This window comes from Coregonus clupeaformis, chromosome 38 (assembly GCF_020615455.1).
Source record: "Coregonus clupeaformis isolate EN_2021a chromosome 38, ASM2061545v1, whole genome shotgun sequence".
NCBI lineage: Eukaryota > Metazoa > Chordata > Actinopteri > Salmoniformes > Salmonidae > Coregonus > Coregonus clupeaformis.
The window spans coordinates 136726-158597 of NC_059229.1; the positions used below are offsets into that span (position 1 = coordinate 136726).

The 21872-nt window shown below is 45.6% G+C and overlaps 2 protein-coding genes across 3 annotated transcripts; both read left to right on the plus strand.

Annotated features, from left to right (window-relative positions):
- The first annotated feature begins 707 nt into the window (after nt 1-707).
- LOC121553906 (amine sulfotransferase) lies at nt 708-13101 on the plus strand. The gene is given in 6 exon segments (XM_041867287.2): nt 708-1021; nt 5914-6119; nt 10223-10349; nt 10513-10607; nt 11924-12104; nt 12715-13101. Coding segments are annotated over 6 exon segments (903 nt in total). The 5' UTR covers nt 708-855; the 3' UTR covers nt 12843-13101.
- A 385-nt stretch (nt 13102-13486) lies between these two features.
- LOC121554006 (E3 ubiquitin/ISG15 ligase TRIM25-like) lies at nt 13487-21794 on the plus strand. Of its 2 annotated transcripts, none has more exons than XM_041867436.2 (8): nt 13487-14258; nt 15667-15762; nt 16662-16892; nt 17319-17481; nt 17638-17688; nt 18249-18326; nt 19726-19971; nt 20186-21794. In XM_041867436.2, exons 1-8 carry the CDS (start codon nt 13662-13664, stop codon nt 20494-20496), a joined length of 1773 nt encoding a protein of 590 aa, XP_041723370.2. In that variant the 5' UTR covers nt 13487-13661; the 3' UTR covers nt 20497-21794. The 2 variants fall into 2 exon arrangements, with proteins under 2 accessions (XP_041723370.2, XP_045067581.1); XM_045211646.1 differs by having other exon boundaries at nt 18252-18326.
- The last annotated feature ends 78 nt before the right edge of the window (nt 21795-21872 follow it).

A 21872-nucleotide genomic window follows, 5' to 3' on the forward strand; every position in this document is an offset into this window, starting at 1 on the left:
ACACACACACACACACACACACACACACACACACACACACACACACACACTCACAGTAATAAGTGGCTGGGTGTTGATAACAAGTCTCTTCTCTTACAGTGATCTGAATCGACAGCACTTGGTTCACCTGAATTTAATTATAATCCAAGGTAAATTGCCTAATGGAAATTGACTCTTTCGTTTGTAATTCGGTGTCTTTCTGAGATCTTACAGAAGATGGCAGTATAGTACAATACTTTAGAAAAATAGAGCGCGAGAGAGAGAAAGTGTGTGCATCTGTGTGTGCATGTGTGTTTGGGAGAGAGAGAAGGAGAGAGAGAGAGAGAGAGAGAGAGAGAGAGAGAGAGAGAGAGAGAGAGAGAGAGAGAGAGAGAGAGAGAGAGAGAGAGCTATGTCCACTGGAAGCTCAAAGGTCATGGCCACAATGACATAATAAATGTAGTCTATTGCTCACCCAGCAACAATTACAAATTGACTAGCCTATTTGGGCAAACAGATTGCTATTTCTTTTTTTATTCAACCCCCTTACATAAAAGGGCAGACCAGACAAGCTTAATTTAAAAAGTGTTTTACAAGAGAGATACGATCAGTGAATGTATTATCTTTGCAAACAAACTCGATTTGAATAAAACTGTAGAGTTACGACAGGGCAATGCTACTGTACAAAGGTTAACTGAAGAAGCCTACTCTCATTAACCCGTGAACTTCACTCATAAAGCCCACTCATTCTTAGAAAACGTCCTCGGTTACCTATCACTCTCCTTTCTGCCTGGCTGGCTACCAATGCATATTGACCACAATTGGTTCCAGCTGTTTTTCCCATTATTTACCGTTTTATATTACCGTTTTTTTTAAATGGCTCAACAAGAATATAAGCTTCTCGGTGACCAGTTGTTTACGTATAAAGGCCAGGTGTTTCCCGTGGATGACACGCAAGAATTAACCACGGACTATATCGACAGCTTGGAACACTTTGAGATCAGGGACAGTGATGTTTTCCTTGTCACTTTCCCCAAATCAGGTAAGAAGATTATTGAAAAGTATTACTTTTACACTGAAAGTAACTACAGAGGTCTAATAAACATGACTGGTGCTTGCACATCTATTACAAATTGAGTGGGTTATAATTAAAGCATGAATAAGACAACATTCACAGTAAACAAATTAACAGCTGACTTTCAGCATTCTTATAGGGAAGATGTACGGCACTTACACAAATTATGATTGGCTGAAATAAATTGACAATAAGAAGATTGTGGGAGCTGTTTTGTTAGACTTCAGTGCAGTTTTTGACATTATCAATCATAGTCGGCTGCTGGAAAAACGTGTTATGACTTTACATCCCCTGCTATATCGTGGATCGACAGTTACCTGTCTAACAGAACACAGAGGGTGCTCTTTAATGGAAGCCTCTCCAACATGATCCAGGTAGAGTCAGGCATTCCCCATAAGACATGCCACCAGGGGTCTCTTCACAGTCTCCAAGTCCAGAACAGACTCTGGGAAAGGCACAGTACTACATAGAGCCATGACTATGTGGAACTGTATTCCACATTATGTAACTCAGTCAAGCAGTAAAATCAGATTTAAAAAACAGATTAAACTACACCTTATGGAACAACTTCGACTGTGAAGAGACACACACAGGCACACACACGCATTTGCACATGCTAACACACACTCTACACACACGTACATTGTAATGTTGTAATATTGTGGTATTATAAATGTTGCATTGTAGATAAGTAGTGGTAGAGTAGTGACCTAATAATATGTTTGTTGTATGACGTAGTAAAAAAAAAAAAAAAAGGGATGTAATTGCCTTAATCTTGTTTGGACCCAGGAAGACTAGCTGCTAATGGGGATCCTTAATACATGCCAAAAAATACAATGATAATGCAACTATTTGTGGTAGGCTATTTCATCTGAAGCATATTGGCTAACGTTTGCCTTGCTTTGACAACAAACTGTACGAAAATTGACATTTACAGTATATCCCCATATCTCTCTCTCTCTCTCTCTCTCTCTCTCTCTCTCTCTCTCTCTCTCTCTCTCTCTCTCTCTCTCTCTCTCCATCTCCTTCCCTCTCCCCCTCTCCTTCGCTCTCTCGTTCTCTCTCTCTCTCTCTCTCTCTCTCTATCCCTCGCTCTCCTTCTCTCTCTCCCCCCTCCCTCTCTCTCTCTCTCTCTCTCTCTCTCTCTCTCTCTCTCTCTCTCTCTCTCTCTCTCTCTCTCTCTCTCTCTCCCCTCTCTCTCTCTCTCTCTCTCTCTCTCTCTATCTCTCGCTCTCCTTCTCTCTCTCCCCCTCTCTCTCTCTCTCTCTCTCTCTCTCTCTCTCTCTCTCTCTCTCTCTCCCTCTCTCTCTCTCTCTCTCTCTCTCTCTCTCTCTCTCTCTCTCTCTCTCTCTCTCTCTCTCTCTCTCTCTCTCTCTCTCTCTCTCTCTCTCTCTCTCTCTCTCTCTCTCTCTCTCTCTCTCTCTCTCTCTATCTATCTCTCTCTCTCTCTCAGCTCTATATTGCCCAGTGTCTGTAGACCAGTAAGTCTGCTCTCTCACTCTGAAGGATTGTGCAATAGTTAGTCTTGGCTAGAGGCCAAAACGCTGCAAACAGCCATCTTTCCTTTGGACTGTCAATATTATTATGGTTACAACAACACATATGGACACAGACATGGATACGCAGACACAGGCATGCACTCATACACACAAACACATAACCTGTGAGACACACACACACACATCTGTTTTTGTTTTCTATTTTGCTATTTTAGTAAGTACAGAAGCCCATGTGTTCCTCCAGCATGGTATCTGAGGTTTGAGTAAGGAACAAGAGGCTAGCTCTGAGCCACAGGGAATAGCAGGAACACTGTGTAATCAAGCGCAGCGCTAGTTCATACAGAGAACCCTTGTATTGGCTTCAGCAATGCATCAGCTGACGTCGCACCAATCATATTCTACCAACACTTCCTACCTTAATATGGCGGTCTATATAGATGATCACTCATTCTCTGCTGCCTCTACTGCTGTTGCGTGCTGGATAACATTTTCTAGCACCGCCCATCACCCCAGCCTCCACCTGTTAGGTTCTGGGTTTCCTTCCTGCAGGGGGATTGGTACAGTGTACCTTGCTCACTGCCTGTAATTAGCATCATCTTAACATGATGCACGCTCTGGCGGTGAGCTACCCCGAAGGAGGAGAGCCTAACGCCAAGACAACTTACTGCAGGTCCTGTAATCTTTCGAATAAATGGTTAAACGAATACGTGGTGTTTCCTGTCTGAACTGTGGCTACTCTCAAGAGATATATGGCCTATATTTATCTGTGCTATAACCTGTTTTGATTATAATGTACAGTTGTTGCTCTTAGGCCACATAGCTCTTCTTGAGAGTAGCCATGTACCTATCTGGTTATTGGTCTTATAACCTGATATAAGCCTGATTATAAACTGGGTGATTGTTGATTGGCTGACAGCTGTGGTATATCAGACCGTATACCACGGGTATGACAAAACATGTATTTTTACTGTTATAATTACATTGGTAACCAGTTTATAATAGCAATAGGGCACCTCAGGGGGTTGTGATATGTGGCCAATATACAGTGGGGGAAAAAGTATTTAGTCAGCCACCAATTGTGCAAGTTCTCCCACTTAAAAAGATGAGAGAGGCCTGTAATTTTCATCATAGGTACACGTCAACTATGACAGACAAAATGAGAAAAAGAAATCCAGAAAATCACATTGTAGGATTTGTAATGAATTTGTTTGCAAATTATGGTGGAAAATAAGTATTTGGTCACCTACAAACAAGCAAGATTTCTGGCTCTCACAGACCTGTAACTTCTTCTTTACATTTAAGTCATTTAGCAGACGCTCTTATCCAGAGCGACTTACAGTTAGTGAATACATCTTTTTTTTATACTGGCCCCCCGTGGGAATCAAACCCACAACCCTGGCGTTGCAAACGCCATGCTCTATCAACTGAGCTACATCCCTGCCGGCCATTCCCTCCCCTACCCTGGACGACGCTGGGCCAATTGTGCGCCGCCCATGAGTCTCCCGGTCGCGGCCGGCTGCGACAGAGCCTGGATTCGAACCAGGATCTCTAGTGGCACAGTTAACACTGCGATGCAGTGCCTTAGACCACTGCGCCACTCAGGAGACTTTAAGAGGCTCCTCTGTCCTCCACTCGTTACCTGTATTAATGGCACCTGTTTGAACTTGTTATCAGTATAAAAGACACCTGTCCACAACCTCAAACAGTCACACTCCAAACTCCACTATGGCCAAGACCAAAGAGCTGTCAAAGGACACCAGAAACAAAATGGTAGACCTGCACCAGGCTGGGAAGACTGAATCTGCAATAGGTAAGCAGCTTGGTTTGAATAAATCAACTGTGGGAGCAATTATTAGGAAATGGAAGACATACAAGACCACTGATAATCTCCCTCGATCTGGGGCTCCACGCAAGATCTCACCCCGTGGGGTCAAAATGATCACAAGAACGGTGAGCAAAAATCCCAAAACCACACGGGGGGACCTAGTAAATGACCTGCAGAGAGCTGGGACCAAAGTAACAAAGCCTACCATCAGTAACACACTATGCCGCCAGGGACTCAAATCCTGCAGTGCAAGACGTGTCCCCCTGCTTAAGCCAGTACATGTCCAGGCCCGTCTGATGTTTGCTAGAGTGCATTTGGATGATCCAGAAGAGGATTGGGAGAATGTCATATGGTCAGATGAAACCAAAATATAACTTTTTGGTAAAAACTCAACTCGTCGTGTTTGGAGGACAAAGAATGCTGAGTTGCATCCAAAGAACACCATACCTACTGTGAAGCATGGGGGTGGAAACATCATGCTTTGGGGCTGTTTTTCTGCAAAGGGACCAGGACGACTGATCCGTGTAAAGGAAAGAATGAATGGGGCCATGTATCGTGAGAGTTTGAGTGAAAACCTCCTTCCATCAGCAAGGGCATTGAAGATGAAACGTGGCTGGGTCTTTCAGCATGACAATGATCCCAAACACACCGCCCGGGAAACGAAGGAGTGGCTTCGTAAGAAGCATTTCAAGGTCCTGGTGTGGCCTAGCCAGTCTCCAGATCTCAACCCCATAGAAAATCTTTGGAGGGAGTTGAAAGTCCGTGTTGCCAAGCGACAGCCCCAAAACATCACTGCTCTAGAGGAGATCTGCATGGAGGAATGGGCCAAAATACCAGCAACAGTGTGTGAAAACCTGGTGAATACTTACAGAAAACGTTTGACCTGTGTCATTGCCAACAAAGGATATATAACAAAGTATTGAGAAACTTTTGTTATTGACCAAATACTTATTTTCCACCATAATTTGCAAATAAATTCATGAAAAATCCTACAATGTGATTTTCTGCATTTCTTTTTCTCATTTTGTCTGTCATAGTTGACGTGTACCTATGATGAAAATTACAGGCCTCTCTCATCTTTTTAAGTGGGAGAACTTGCACAATTGGTGGCTGACTAAATACTTTTTTTCCCCACTGTATCACGGCTAAGGGCTGTGTCCAGGCACTCCGCGTTGCGTCGTGGTTAAGAACAGACCTTAGCCTTGGTATATTGGGGCCATATAACACACCCCCTCAGGCCTTTTTCTTAATTATAATATACTGTACTTGGCTACTCTCAAGAGCTACAGTCTATAGCCCATCTACTAGTTATATGTGGTAGGGTGTGTTATCTGTGCTCAGGTTACAGTATGTAATGTCAGTGTAGTATTGGACAAAGGGTTGGTAGCATGGACAGCAGCCTTATTGACAGAACCTGTGAGGTGCTCTTTATGACCTGTGTCCTTCTCTTCTCTCTTGCTCTCTCTCTCCCTCCCTCCCTCCCTCCCTCCCTCCCTCCCCTGCCCTCCCCTCCTCTCCCTCCCCTCCTCTCCCAGGTACAGTATGGACCCAGCGTATCATCACCCTGATGTTTGACGATGATTTTCCAGAGGAGGCTAACCAGATCACCTATGTGAGGATGCCCTGGCTGGAGTTCCTGGAGAAGGGGAAGACCTACAGCGAGAGGTCCTCTCCACGCCTCTTCTGCTCCCATCTACAACAGCACCTTATGCCCAAGGTCCTGCACAAGAAGAAGGCCAAAGTGAGTGGGGTTAGATGGTTACACATACAGTATTATGCCTTCAGTCAGACAGGTACAGCAGTGAGTGGGGTTAGACGGTAGTGAGTGGGGTTAGACGGTAGTGAGTGGGGTTAGATGGTTACACATACAGTATTATGCCTTCAGTCAGGCAGGTACAGCAGTGAGTGGGAAAGCTAGAGAGATAAACATACTTATAATGTAGGCACACCTGCAGGGACGTACGCACACACTCTATTAACACACACATGCACACTGTTAACCCTATATCACCTCTGTCTCCTCCATACACTCTACACACTGTTAACCCTATATCACCCCTGTCTCCTCCATACACTCTACACACTGTTAACCCTATATCACCCCTGTCTCCTCCATACACTCGAAACACTGTTAACCCTATATCACCTCTGTCTCCTCCATACACTCTACACACTGTTAACCCTATATCACCCCTGTCTCCTCCATACACTCTACACACTGTTAACCCTATATCACCCTGTCTCCTCCATACACTCTACACACTGTTAACCCTATATCACCCCTGTCTCCTCCATACACTCTACACACTGTTAACCCTATATCACCCCTGTCTCCTACATGCACTCTACACACTCTACACACTGTTAACCCTATATCACCCTGTCTCCTCCATACACACTACACACTGTTAACCCTATATCACCCTGTTTCCTCCATACACTCTACACACTGTTAACCCTATATCACCCCTGTCTCCTCCATACACTCTACACACTGTTAACCCTATATCACCCCTGTCTCCTCCATACACTCTACACACTGTTAACCCTATATCACCCCTGTCTCCTCCATACACTCTACACGCTGTTAACCCTATATCACCCCTGTCTCCTCCATACACTCTACACACTGTTAACCCTATATCACCCCTGTCTCCTCCATACACTCTACACACTGTTAACCCTATATCACCCCTGTCTCCTCCATACACTCTACACACTGTTAACCCTATATCACCCCTGTCTCCTCCATACACTCTACACACTGTTAACCCTATATCCCCCCTGTCTCCTCCATACACTCTACACACTGTTAACCCTATATCCCCCCTGTCTCCTCCATACACTCTACACACTGTTAACCCTATATCACCCCTGTCTCCTCCATACACTCTACACACTGTTAACCCTAGGGCGGCAGGTAGCTTAGTGGGTAAGAGCGTTGTGCCAGTAACCGAAAGGTCGCTGGTTCTAATCCCCGAGCCGACTAGGTGAAAAATCTGTCGATGTGCCCTTAAGCAAGGCACTTAACCCTAATTGCTCATGTAAGTCGCTCTGGATAAGAGCGTCTGCTAAATGACTAAAATGTAAAATGTAAATATCACTCCTGTCTCCTCCATACACACTATTAACCTTTTACTGCAGTGGGCTAAATCAGGGTCACACAGAGTGTTTCTTGGTAGTCTTCAACAAATCTACAGTCGTGGTCAAAAGTTTTGAGAATGACACAAGTTTGCTGCTTCAGTGTTTTTAGATATTTTTGTCAGATGTTACTATGGTATACTGAAGTATAATTACAAGCATTTCATAAGTGTCAAAGGCTTTTATTGACAATTATATTACGTTTATGCAATGAGTCAATATTTGCAGTGTTGACCCTTCTTTTTCAAGACCTCTGCAATCCGCCCTGGCATGCTGTCAATTAACTTCTGGGCCACATCCTGACTGATGGCAGGCCATTCTTGCATAATCAATGCTTGGAGTTTGTCAGAATTTGTGGGTTTTTGTTTGTCCACCCGCCTCTTGAGGATTGACCACAAGTTCTCAATGGGATTAAGGTCTGGGGAGTTTCCTGGCCATGGACACAAAATGTCGATGTTTGTTCCCCGAGCCACTTAGTTATCACTTTTGCCTTATGGCAAGGTGCTTCATCATGCTGGAAAAGGCATTGTTCGTCACCAAACTGTTCTTGGATGGTTGGGAGAAGTTGCTCTCGGAGGATGTGTTGGTACCATTCTTTATTCATGGCTGTGTTCTTAGGCAAAATTGTGAGTGAGCCCACTCCCTTGGCTGAGAAGCAACCCCACACATGAATGGTCTTAGGATGCTTTACTGTTGGCATGACACAGGACTGATGGTAGCGCTCACCTTGTCTTCTCCGGACAAGCTTTTTTCCAGATGCCCCAAACAATCGGAAAGGGGATTCATCAGAGAAAATGACTTTACCCCAGTCCTCAACAGTCCAATCCCTGTACCTTTTGCAGAATATCAGTCTGTCCCTGATGTTTTTCCTGGAGAGAAGTGGCTTCCTCGCTGCCCTTCTTGACACCAGGCCATCCTCCAAAAGTATTTGCCTCACTGTGCGTGCAGATGCACTCACGCCTGCCTGCTGCCATTCCTGAGCAGGCTCTGCACTGGTGGTGCCCTGATCCTGCAGCTGAATCAACTTTAGGAGACGGTCCTGGCGCTTGCTGGACTTTCTTGGGCGCCCTGAAGCCTTCTTCACAACAATTGAACCTCTCTCCTTGAAGTTCTTGATGATCCGATAAATGGTTGATTTAGGTGCAGTCTTACTAGCAGCAATATCCTTGCCTGTGAAGCCCTTTTTGTGCAAAGCAATGATGACGGCACGTGTTTCTTTGCAGGTAACCATGGTTAACAGAGGAAGAACAATGATTTCAAGCACCACCCTCCTTTTTGTCACGATCGTTAGACGGAGTAGACCAAGGCGCAGCGTGATGAACGAACATATTTATTATCTTAAGTGATAATACAAAAACAACAAACAACAAACGATACGTGCAGTCCTAGGGTTAACACAACCAACACGGAACAAACCAAACGGAAGAAGATCCCACAAACACTAAGGAAAAACAGACTGTTTAAATATGGTTCCCAATCAGAGACAACCAGCAACAGCCGACACTCGTTGCCTCTGATTGGGAACCACTCTGGCCAACATAGAAATACAAAACTAGATAGTGAACATAGAACAAAACACATAGAAACTACACACCCTGGCTCAACATATAGAGTCCCCAGAGCCAGGGTGTGACACTTTTAAAGCTTCCAGTCTGTTATTCTAACTCAATCAGCATGACAGAGTTATCTCCAGCCTTGTCCTCGTCAACACTCTCACCTGTGTTAACGAGAGAATCACTGACATGATGTCAGCTGGTCCTTTTGTGGCAGGGCTGAAATGCAGTGGAAATGTTTTTTGGGGATTAAGTTCATATTCATGGAAAAGAGGGATTCATCTGATCACTCTTCATAACATTCTGGAGTATATGAAAATTGGCATCATAAAAACTGAGGCAGCAGACTGTGAAAATTAATATTTGTGTCATTCTCAAAACTTTTGACCACGACTGTACTTTGAAACAAAAGTATACACCTCACACACATGGTTATGGGCTTAAAAAAATCAGTCCATGTGTCACGACTTCCGCCGAAGTTGGTGCCTCTCCTTGTGCGGGCGGCTATCGGCGGTCGTCGTCACCGGCTTTCTAGCTGCCACCGATCTACGTTTCTGTTTTCCACTTGTTTTGTCTTTATTGTACACACCTGGTTCCCATCACGTATGATTATTTCCCTATTTAACCCTCTAGTTCCCTCATGGTGTTGTGCGTGATTGTTCTTTGTTTGGTGTTTATGACTGCTGTGAGCTGATGTATTTCCCTGCGTGGAAATTAGATTTGTTGTTTTTCAAGTAAAGTTAGTCTATTACTCAGTTCTGTGTCCTGAGCCTGACTCCGTCCTACCGCTGCACACTGACACCTGACACCATGTCAGATATAGAGTTGAATTGTATTCAATTTTAAGTTTGCATCCCAATATTACACTTTATTTACATCACAGAAGACTGAAATAGAACAAAACCGTTTGACATAGAAACACCGGATTTTCTGTGTAAAAAAAAAAAAGTTTATTAATGAAAAATATGAATAACATTCCACCCATGAGGCCACTAGAGGGCGCTTTTGGTCATTTGACTGCAGGAAAGGGCTACCTCTATATCACCCCTATCTCCTCCATACACACTACACACTGTTAACGTATATCTCCCCTATCTCCTCCATACACACTACACACTGTTAACGTATATCTCCCCTGTCTCCTCCATAGGTAATCTATGTGACCAGGAACCCTAAAGACGTCCTGGTGTCCTACTTCCACTTCTCTAAGTTCATGAAGAATCTGGACAGTCCAGAACACTATGACGAGATGCTGGACAAGTTCTTCTGTGGATGGAGTGAGTGCTACTAATCCCAGTCCCTCCATCAAATGGCACTTCTTTGGCCAAATTGGCTTCATCAGTGTAACACAGTATCATACAAAACCATAAGCTAACTAAAAACTAACACACACTGACTAACACTTACTGTCTGTTGTCCTATGTGAACCCATCTCTACAGTGGTTGGTGGCTGCTGGTTCGACCATGTCAGATGATGGTACAACAACCAGGACAAATACAACATCTTGTTCCTCAGCTATGAAGAGATGATCAAGGTAACAGACATTTACACTGATTAAAAGATATTTGTACCACATGAATACCTACACCGCTGACCTGTTATAAGATACAGTAGGCTACATCAATTATGCATCTGTTACTACTGCAACAAGTTATGCAACAGGTATAGCTTTATATGTATCCAGCTGAACTAAACGTCAAACTTGACTGGTATAACAGCTGCAGTATATATGGGAAAGGGGGATACCTAGTAAGTTGTACAACTGAATGCATTCAACTGAAATGTGTCTTCCGCATTCAGTCCAAACCCTTTCAATCAGAGAGGTGCAGGTGGCTGCCTTAATCGATTTCTACGTCATCGGCACCTGGGGAGCAGTTGTTGTTGGGGGTTAAGTGCCTTGCTCAGGGGAATAACAGATTTGTACCTTGTCGGCTCAGGGATTCGATCCAGCAACCTTTCGTTTATTGGCCCAACGCTCCTATCCGCCAGACTACCTGCCGGAATCTGGGTACTAATAATATCAAATTTGAGTTTTTTTTGCATATCACAAATATACTGAACAAAAATATAAACGCAACATGCAACAATTTCAAAGATATTACCCAGTTAAAGTTCATATAAGGAAATCAGTAAATTGAAATAAATTCATTAGGCCCTAATCTATGGATTTCACATGACTGGGCAAATCAAATCAAATCAAATTATATTGGTCACATACACGTGTTTAGCAGGGGTGCAGCCATGGGTGGACCTTGGAGGGCATAGGCCTACCCACTTGGCAGCCAGGCCCAGCCACTGGGGAGCCAGGCCCAGCCAATCAGAATGGGGTTTTCTCCACAAAAGGGCTTTATTACAGACATAAATACTTGTGGTCTGCGGTTTTGAGGCCAGTTGGAATTACTGCCAAATTCTCTAAAACGACGTTGGAGGCAGCTTATGGTAGAGAACTTAACATTAAATTCTCTGGCAACAGCTCTGGTGGACATTCCTGCAGTCAGCATGCCAATTGCATGCTCCCTCAATGCTTGAGAAATCTATGTCATTGCGTTGTGTGACAAAACTGCACAAGGTGCACCTGTGTAGCGATCACGCTGTTTAATCAGCTTCTTGATATGCCACACCTTTCAGGTGGATGGATTATCTTGGCAAATGAGAAATGCTCACTAACAGGGATGTATATAAATGTGTGCACAACATTTTAGAGAAATAAACTTTTTGTGTGTATGGAAGATTTCTGGGATTTTTTATTTCCGCTCATGAAACATGGGACCATCACTTTACATGTTGTGTTTATAATTTTGTTCAGTTACATGACACTTTGGTTTTATTTGATGTGTCCTGCTACAACAGGACCTGAGGTCAGTGGTAGTGCGTCTGGCTGAGTTTGTAGGGAAGAGCCTGTCTGATGCAGCTATAGACAGCATAGTGGAGAGAGTCACCTTCAATAACATGAAGAAAGATGACAAGGCCAACTATGAGTTCCTGCCTGATCACGTCAAAGACAAGAACAAGGGGAAGTTCCTACGAAAAGGTGAGGAAAATAAGATTTCCTACTAGAAATGTTTAGAGGCTTTATTGTTGAAATTGAGCAGAAAAGAGAGGGGGTGTATTTAAGGCGTTTTATAGAACTTCCAGTCAGAGAGAAAGCCCCCCTAGACCCCCCCTTCCAGTCAGAGAGGGAGCCCCCCTAGACACCCCCCCCTTCCAGTCAGAGAGGGAGCCCCCCTAGACCCCCCCCCTTCCAGTCAGAGAGGGAGCCCCCTAGACCCCCCTTCCAGTCAGAGAGGGAGCCCCCCCTAGACCCCCCCCTTCCAGTCAGAGAGGGAGCCCCCCTAGACCCCCCTTCCAGTCAGAGAGGGAGCCCCCTAGACCCCCCTTCCAGTCTGGGAGGGAGCCCCCCTAGGTCCCCCCCTTCCAGTCAGAGAGGGAGCCCCCCTAGACCCCCCCTTCCAGTCAGAGAGGGAGCCCCCCTAGACCCCCCCTTCCAGTCAGAGAGGGAGCCCCCCTAGACCCCCCCTTCCAGTCAGAGAGGGAGCCCCCCTAGACCCCCCCTTCCAGTCAGAGAGGGAGCCCCCCTAGACCTAGAAGTACATCAAGCATAGCATTAGCTTTCTCTCTCTCTCTTTCTCTCTCTCTCTCAGGTACCATAGGAGACTGGAAGAACTCGTTGACGGTGGCCCAGAGTGAACGTTTTGACCAGATCTATCAGGAGAGGATGAAGGACCTATCTCTCAACTTCGTCTGGGACATCACAGAGCTTCAAGGCTAATACAGACACACACATATGCACGCTCTCGCTCTCTCTCTCTCTCACACACACACACACACACACACATACTCTCTCTCTCTCTCACACACACACACACACACACTCTCTCTCTCTCTCTCTCCAACACACACACACCTTAAATATTATTTCCATGAACTGTTCCGTCCCACAAATATCCTACTCTTTTAATAATGTGAATAAAAATGAAATATATCCATGTACAGTATACTTCATTAAATTAAAACTGAATATTCTAGTATCTTGTGTGTGTGTCTGTTATTATCATAGACTATATATTATTCTTCGTTTATTATGGGGAATTCCTGTATTATTACCAATAATCTGTATGTGCCTTTATTACATTTATTTAGCAGACGCTCTTATCCAGAGCGACTTACAGTTAGTGCATGCATACATTATTTATTATTACTTTTTTCATACTGAACCCCCGTGGGAATCGAACTCACAACCCTGGCGCTGCAAATGCCATGCTCTACCAACTGAGCTACATCCCTGCCAACCATTGCCTCCCCTACCCTGGGCCAATTGTGCGCCGCCCTATGGGTCTCCCGTTCGCGGCCGGCTACGACAGAGCCTAGATTCGAACCAGGATCTCTAGTGGCACAGCTAACACTGCGATGCCTTAGACCACTGCGCCACTCCGGAGTAGTAGTAGTATTATTATTTATTGTGCATTTATTACGGGGAATTAGGCTGCCTCTGTGCATGTACCGGTAGTTGAAGTCATACGGTAAAGGGAGACTGGTTTGACGTTGGCGGAGGCTCAAGAGGGAGAACATACGAAAACTCATCACCGATATGGCAGAGGCAAATATCTCGGTAACGGAGAGCCAGTTCAGGTGCCCTATTTGCCTGGATATCTTGAAGGATCCGGTGTCCATTCAGTGCGGACACACCTACTGCATGGCATGCATCAACTGTTATTGGGACCAAGCCGACGTTGGTCACTACAGTTGTCCGCAATGTCGGGAAGAGTTCAGCCCTCGACCGGTGCTACGGCGGAACACGGTGCTACAAGAGGTAGTGGACAAACTCAAACTGAACGAACTGGCTACGGCGCCGGAGTTCTATCTAGGCGGCGTAGGGGACGTTCCGTGCGACTTTTGCCCGGTTGAGAACAAACTGAAAGCGCTCAAGTCGTGTCTGGTGTGCTTGGCGTCTTTCTGCGAGCTCCACGTCTTGCCGCACCGCGACGTGGGGACGTTGCGGCGGCATAAACTTGTTGCCGCGGTGGAGAGCTTGGCGGAAAGGCTGTGCGCGCAGCACCGTTTGGGCCTGGAGCAGGGCGGCGGCAGCGACGGGGGCGATGCGGTGGCGTGGAGCGGCGACTGTCTGCTGTGCGAGTCTGACCAAGAGGAACTGCACAGCATCGACGCGCAGAGGGCGCGGAAACAGGTAGTAATAATAATCATAATCATAATACATGGGACTTATATAGCGCTTTTCAAGGACCTTCACAATTTTGCATAGCCTACTCATCACTCAGGTGATTTAAAACTGATTAAAAACAAAGTTGTTTCCTGAAAACACTTGTTGATCTTTCCACCTAGGAGTACAAACTGTTAGCCTGGTCCCAGACATGTTGGTGCTCTTGCCAACTCCATTTTGGCATGGTAATGAGCGACAAAGAGTTGGCACCCTAGTTTGAATGTCTATGGTTGGCACAAAACATATCTGGGACCTGCAGGCTAACAAACTGCCACTATCCCTAACAACTGAATAGATGATAAGTAGCCTATGCAAAATGGCTGATATGGCAGCCTATGAATTGTGGCAGATGATATCCCTCTGCACCAGTTTGATGCAGGTTGGTTACGTCACTGGAAAACACCCCACAGTACTCCCTCTGTTGTGGGCAGGCTATACTATCTGGGGTATCGCTCCCATACGAGGGGCCCAGGAGAGAAGGAGAGAAGTAGGCACTTGCTGTAGGTGTATGTCACTAATGGGGCTATTGTGCTGTTATGGCACTAATACTGCTCTAATTATAGAGACTGGAATTCTGACCAAGATTCATTGTCCGCTATATACGTATATGCAAAACACACTGAGTGGGCAAACCATTAGGAGCACCTGCTCTTTCCATGACATAGACTGACGAGGTGAATCCAGGTGAAAGCTATGGTCCCTTATTGATGTCACCTGTTAAATCCACTTAAATCAGTGTAGATGAAGGGGAGGAGACAGGTTAAAGAATGATTTTTAAGCCTTGAGACAATTGAGATATGGATTGTGTATGTGTGCCATTCAGAGGGTGAATGGGCAAGACAAAAGATTGAAGTGCCTTTGAACGGGGTATGGTAGTAGGTGCCAGGCGCACCAGTTTGAGTGTGTCAAGAACTGCAACACTGCTGGGTTTTTCACTCTTTCCCATGTGTATTAAGAATGGTCCACCACCCAAAGGACATCCAGCCAACTGTGGGAAGCATTGGAGTCAACATGGGCCAGCATCCCTGTGGAATGCTTTCGACATGCTGTAGTCCATGCCCTGACGAATTAAGGCTGTTCTGAGGGCAAAAGGGGGTGTCTCTTTCCCTCCCCCTTCTTTCCATCTCTCTCTCTCTCTCTCTCTCTCTCTCTCTCTCTCTCTCTCTCTCTCTCTCTCTCTCTCTCTCTCTCTCTCTCTCTCTCTGTCTCTGTCTCTCTCTCTCTGTCTCTCTCTCTCTCTCTCTCTCTCTCTCTCTCTCTCTCTCTCTCTCTCTCTCTCTCTCTCTCTCTCTCTCTCTCTCTCTCTCTCTCTCTCTCTCTCTCTCTCTCTCTGTCTATGTCTCTGTCTCTGTCTCTCTCTCTCTCTGTCTCTCAGGTTCAGTTGCAGGATTCTCAGAGGTCAGTACATGGAAGGATCAGGAGTAGAGAAAGGGAGCTGGAAGAGTTTCAACAGAGCATAGAGGCCGTCAAGGTGGGGTTCACACACACACACACACGGACGCACGTGCGCACACACACACACAGAGAGAGAGAGACACAGACACACAAAGCAGAGTGAATAGTCATCAGATTAAATAGCTTTTAGTGCGGAGTTGGACTGCAGTACAGACAGTCGCCCCACCACATAAAACCGCTGCTATCTGGAAGTTTAGTTTAGTTTATTAATTCAACCATTTAAAAAACAAGCACACATAAAACTTGAAAAAGCCATACATGCACATGAGTAAAATCATGGAGGATAACACACAATAAAGTCTGGGATTTATTTCCATTGTGGTCATCTTGAAACAAGATGGCTAGGCAAGATCCAACACGGTTGCACACAAAAGGGGAGAAAAGTTCTACAGATGTAGGATTTTAATTTGATCACCCTGTTGCAGGAGAACTTTCCTGCAATGTAAGACATTTAAAACATGTAGTGTATTTGAGGTTTAAAAAGGCTTATGAAGTTTGTAATTTCCACTCTGGTATTTCAGACTTGATTTTCCCTTACGAAAAATGTATCAACCCAAACAAAAATGTCCATTAATTATAATCTACATAATTCAAATGTCATGTTGCTGCAGGATTATTTTCCTGCTGTAGCAAACTGTCAGTGGGTCAAATTAAGATCCTACATCTTTATTGTCTGGCCATGTTGTTGCTCTCTGTCAATGGCAAGCCAGGACACCGTTCAGCCCTCTCTATTCCCCTGGCATTGTTAAACAAATAAAAGTACATTTCAGACATATGGTTTGAAATAAAATACAAATAACCAATGAAACCAACATTATTTAAATGTATATGTTTACTTTCTTGGTGCTTATTACTGAAAACATTGCCCCTTTATTTTCCGTCATTTTGAGTCCCTTCTCCCCTCTCCTTACCTAGGCATCAGCTGCATTAGTCCTGGAGGACAGCGATACCCTGTTCGTGGACCTGGCCCTCTGTCTGGAGAGGACCAGGGGGGAGGTGAGGGCCAGGCTGGAGGCCCGGGAGAGAACTGTCCTGGGCAGGGCAGAGAGAGAGCTGGAGACCCTGGAGAAAGAACTGGAGGAGCTGCGGAGGAGAGACAAGAAAATGGGACAGCTACTGACGGAGGATAATGCTCAGTTCTTACAGGTGGGGGGAGGAGAGAGAGGGGGATGGGACAGCTACTGACGGAGGATAATGCTCAGTTCTTACAGGTGGGGGGAGGAGAGAGAGGGGGATGGGACAGCTACTGACGGAGGATAATGCTCAGTTCTTACAGGTGGGGGGAGGAGAGAGGGGGATGGGAAGAGTGAGGGGAGAGAAGGAAGAGCAGAAGAAGAGAAGAAACAGTGAGCAACTGATGGGAAAAGGGAGGGATAATTGAGAGAAAGAAAGAGCCAAGCTGAAAAATGAAGGAGAGAGAAGTATGAAATGAGGAAGAGATGGAGTAAAAGGAGGACGGTGAGACAAACAGCCTAAACCATGAGAGAGAGGAAACCAACGGTGACATGATCAAAATGTTCCACTCATCACTCCCTCTCTCCTCCATCCCTCCCTCCCTCTCTCCATCCCCAGGCTGCTCCCCTGCTGTGTGTCCTCCCGCCCACTGGACGGCGCCCCCGAGCCCCTCTCATCCTCCCCACAGAAGGCTTTAGTGCAGCCCGCAGAGCTCTGTCCCACCTCAGGGCCCGCATGGAGGAACTCTGTAGAGAGGAAGTGGACAAGATCAGCTGCGTGGGTAGGGGGAGTCAAGACACACACACACAGAGACACACACAAACACACACACAAACACACACACAGGTTTATACTCAAACACAAACAACTGCATGCAGGTTTTCACAGCTATGCTCTCAGAGACTCCAATAATGCACACTGTTTTCCTTCTCTGTAGTGAACGAGAGCTCCTGTGCCAATCACATGTCTGGTGGAGAGAGTTTGAAAGGTAAGCCCAGAGGAATAGGACAAACACATGCACAGTCGCACACACACACACACACACACACACACACATACAGCTCTCTCAGGGTCACGTCTGTGGTGTGTGTTTCTCATCTAAGACTCAGGCTGTAGGGTGAACATGTCTGGCCAGGGGTGAGATAATGACTTCATTAATTAGTTGGTAATTATTCACTTGACAGAGGACAGTGAGATGTGTCCACTTCACTACATGGGGTCAACATAGTTTTCTTGTGAGTCAATTTGATGTTAGTTGAATAGTTTTCAGTAACTTCTGATATGATAAGTTCATTTGGAATGTAAAGGTGATTCCTCTTTGACTCATTCTCTACCTCCCTCCCCCTCTCACCTCTCTCTTTTTCTTCCCATCTCTTTTCCTTCCTATTTCTGTCCCTCACCTCCTTACTCCTTACCCCCTCTCCCTTCTCCTCTCTCTCTCTCTCTCTCTCTCTCTCTCTCTCTCTCTCTCTCTCTCTCTCTCTCTCTCTCTCTCTCTCTCTCTCTCTCTCTCTCTCTCTCTCTCTCTCTCTCTCTCTCTCTCCGTAGCAGTGCCTGCATCGTTCCCTCTCTCCTCCCTCTCTCTCCAGCCTGCGGACCAGAGGATGAGAGCGTCCTTCCTCAGGTGTAAGTACTGACACACACACATACACACACACACACACACACATACACACACAGCAGCCATCCTGAGGTGTAAGTACTACACACGATACACCTTGTCACCCTGACGATGCCACCGGTATACCTTGTCACCGTGGCGATGCTGCCCTGGTCGCCGTGGTAACCAGAGACGACTTTGTTTTCACACCCTGCCCTGTCCTGTGACAACCACGCCATCCCTTCACCACACACACACTGACACACACACACAGAAACACACACACACACACAGAAACACACACACTGACACACACACACTGACACACACAGAAACACACACACACACACAGGTGTTGACATGCCGTTGGCATAAACCCAGAGCTACTCAGAAAGGGGATCTCTCTCTCTTTCTTTCTTTCTCTCTCTCTATCTCCCATGCCCTCCTTCCCTCCTCCTCCTCCTCCTCTCCCCCTCCTCACCTTCACAGTTAATGAGGGCGACAGGGAAACCTGAGAATGCGCTTGTGTCCCAAATGTCACCTTATTCCCTATATAGTGCACTACTTTTGACTAGGGCCCTGGTCAAAAGTATTGCACTATATAGGGGATAGGGTGCCATTTGGGAAGTACTCCATGTCTGTCTGGGGCTTTCTTTACCTTCATGAATAGTATGTGGATATGATATTTCTGACATTTAGTTGTCAATTGTTCACTTTGAACAACAGGTACATGATGAGACAAGCCCATGCACAGGGTGAGATCATGGAGACGGGTGGTAGGTTTAATAATTCACACCGTCTGGGTTAGATTAAAGGCCGCTACACACTTTACGCAGCGTCGTTTTCTACGTAGTTCTACGGGCTTTTGTGCGGCTCAAATTTTGGAACGGACCGTATATGGCACTCCGTCGCACTGTTTGCGTAGGGTGTGTAGGGCCCTTCAGACTGTAACTGTATATCTGTCTGGGCTAGATGTCAATCAGAACACTGTCCCTCTGTCCAGGCAACCAGGCTATTTCGTAATAGTGCATTGTTAATTTATTGTACTTAATTATAATAGTTCTATTAGATTAAGACTGCCATATTTCCAGACAGACATTCATATGGACAATGTTCTTCTTACTGCGTGGAAAACTGTTGTGTATTTAGTTCAATAATCTCTGTTAGAAATGGACCCAGTGGTCATGATAATGCTATTGAGTGTTTATGAGACTTCTAAGCTAACAGGTAAATAATTGTCATGGATTGTTCAATCAAGTACTACTGCCCTGAGGCATCTAATTGATTGATTCATTGATTCATTGATCTCCTCAATCTCCTGTTCCTGGACCCAGACACGGCCCACCCCACCCTGGTCCTTCTGGAGGGTCCCGATGGATCTCTCGCTCGCTTACCTTTAACCCCTTCATCTCTCTCTCCCCCCAGGCTCCTGTCGTTTGTCCCTTTATCCAGACACGGCCCACCCCACCTTGTTCCTCTTGGAGGGTCCCCAGGGGGCTCACTGTGGAGAGGAGCCCCAGTCCTACCCCCTCCACCCCCTGCGCTTCGACTCCGTGGCCCAGATCCTCTGTAGGGAGGGCCAGTTTGGAGGGGCGAGCTACTGGGAGGTGGAGTGGAGGGGAGGAGGGTGGGTGGACATCGGGGTGACGTACAAAGGGATCGGACGTAAAGGTAGCTGCTTCTAGTGATTATTTTTTATGTCAGTTACAAAATTGTTTGTAATAACGTATTTCTAATCAAGGCTTTGTCTGAATTGGCATCCTATTTAGCTCCGGCCAAAATGTGTGCACTATATAGGGATAGGGTGTCACTTTGCATACAGCCAAAGGTTTTCTTATCAAGTTCACCTAGTAAAGTTTTCTATTAACATTTTTCTAATCTAAAGGAGGCGGAAAACCCTGCCTGCTGGGACGGAACGAGAACTCATGGCGTCTAAGATGCACGCACGCCGGGTACGCAGCGTGGCACAATAACCGGAAGACGACCTTAGCTGCACCCCTGTGCCCGCGGATCGGCGTGTTTTTGGAACACCAGAAGGGAGCGTTGTCATTCTATAGTGTGGCATCGGACGCCGTTTCCCTGCTCCACACGTTCAGGTGTTTGTTCTCTCAGCCACTGTACCCAGCGTTTCGGTTAGACCTGGACTCCACACTGTTGATATGTCCACATGAGAGACACAACGAGAACGGGAACTAACCTCTTCTGATCTGTTTCTGGACCTCTTATTTTGACCCAATGGGAACCCTTCCTGCATACTGCCCAACACATACCATGATTACAAATAAACACCAACGTGCTCTTCTGCCCCAGAAAGGACCCAACATGAACCCTACTTCACTCTTTACTGCTCCCTAACCTCTCTCTTTCTGAACATCTTCTTTTGACCCAATGGGAACCCATCCTAGACCCCCACTCTTTCTGGACCCTTAACCTAACTCTGCAGCCCTCTCTTGTTATGGCCAAAACCCTGCTTTAGCTTTGCCAAGTACCTCAACGGAGTTGAGCGCAGACCAGAGTTTTTTAATTGAACCTCCGACGAACTACAACCAACAACTGATTGATTACTCAGCTGTTGCTCTACATTTTAGTCATTTAGCAGACAGGAGAAATTAGGGTTAAGTGCCTTACTCAATGGCACATCGACAGATTTTTCACTCAGGGATTTGAACCAGCGACCTTTCAGTTACTGGTCCAATGCTCTTAACCGCGAGGCTACCTGCCTCCCTAAGCTGTTAACTCAAGATGGCATCTCAGCGTAGGTACACGGTAAGGGTTTAATCATTTACATTGACATCAATCAATCATTTTGAAGTATCGACGCATAGAGACTTGAAGGAGTCGGAGGTTTGTTTAAAAAACTTGAGTCTGCGCTTAACTCCATGGAGGAGTTGTGTTACTTGGATAGCCTTACCTAGGCCTATCTCAAGTCACCCAACTAGTGATGCTGAAAAGACAATGTTGTTGTGTAAGGAGAGTCTGAACTGAGCATTTATATTGTATGCATGGCCTCTCTATTCAAATATCATTCACAATGTGACCCATTTGTAAATAAGGACTTCACTTCAGCAGCCATCAAGCAATCTTGATCAATCCCCCTATTCTATTGATCACTGTGACTGTTTCTTAACAATAACATACAGTGAAAAAGAAACTCACGTCATCACAACTAAATGCAATGTAGCCGAATGTCAAATGTAGCTATTGCAAAATACTGTTAGTTGGAAAGGTTTAGAATGTCATTATGTCATCATGAAGGGACATTGAAGGAAATATGTATTTGCTATAAAGTGCATTATTCCATGAGTCATAGTCAGACTAATAGTGCGCTAGGCTATGCTGGGTAGCCTATGGTTTCTATAGCCCCATCTCTCTCTCTACCTCCCCATTCCTTCAATCATTTATTTCTCTGTGACTATTACAATGTATGCGTAGCCTTTGTATTTATGTGGGCTGTGTAAGTGTTACTGTCTTCAATAAACCAATCATACATTTTCTATCTCAATTTTACTCTCAACAACTTTCCAATTTCCCCCTTCAAAGCATAAAAGGTAGGTCTGCCCCTAGAGGGCGTG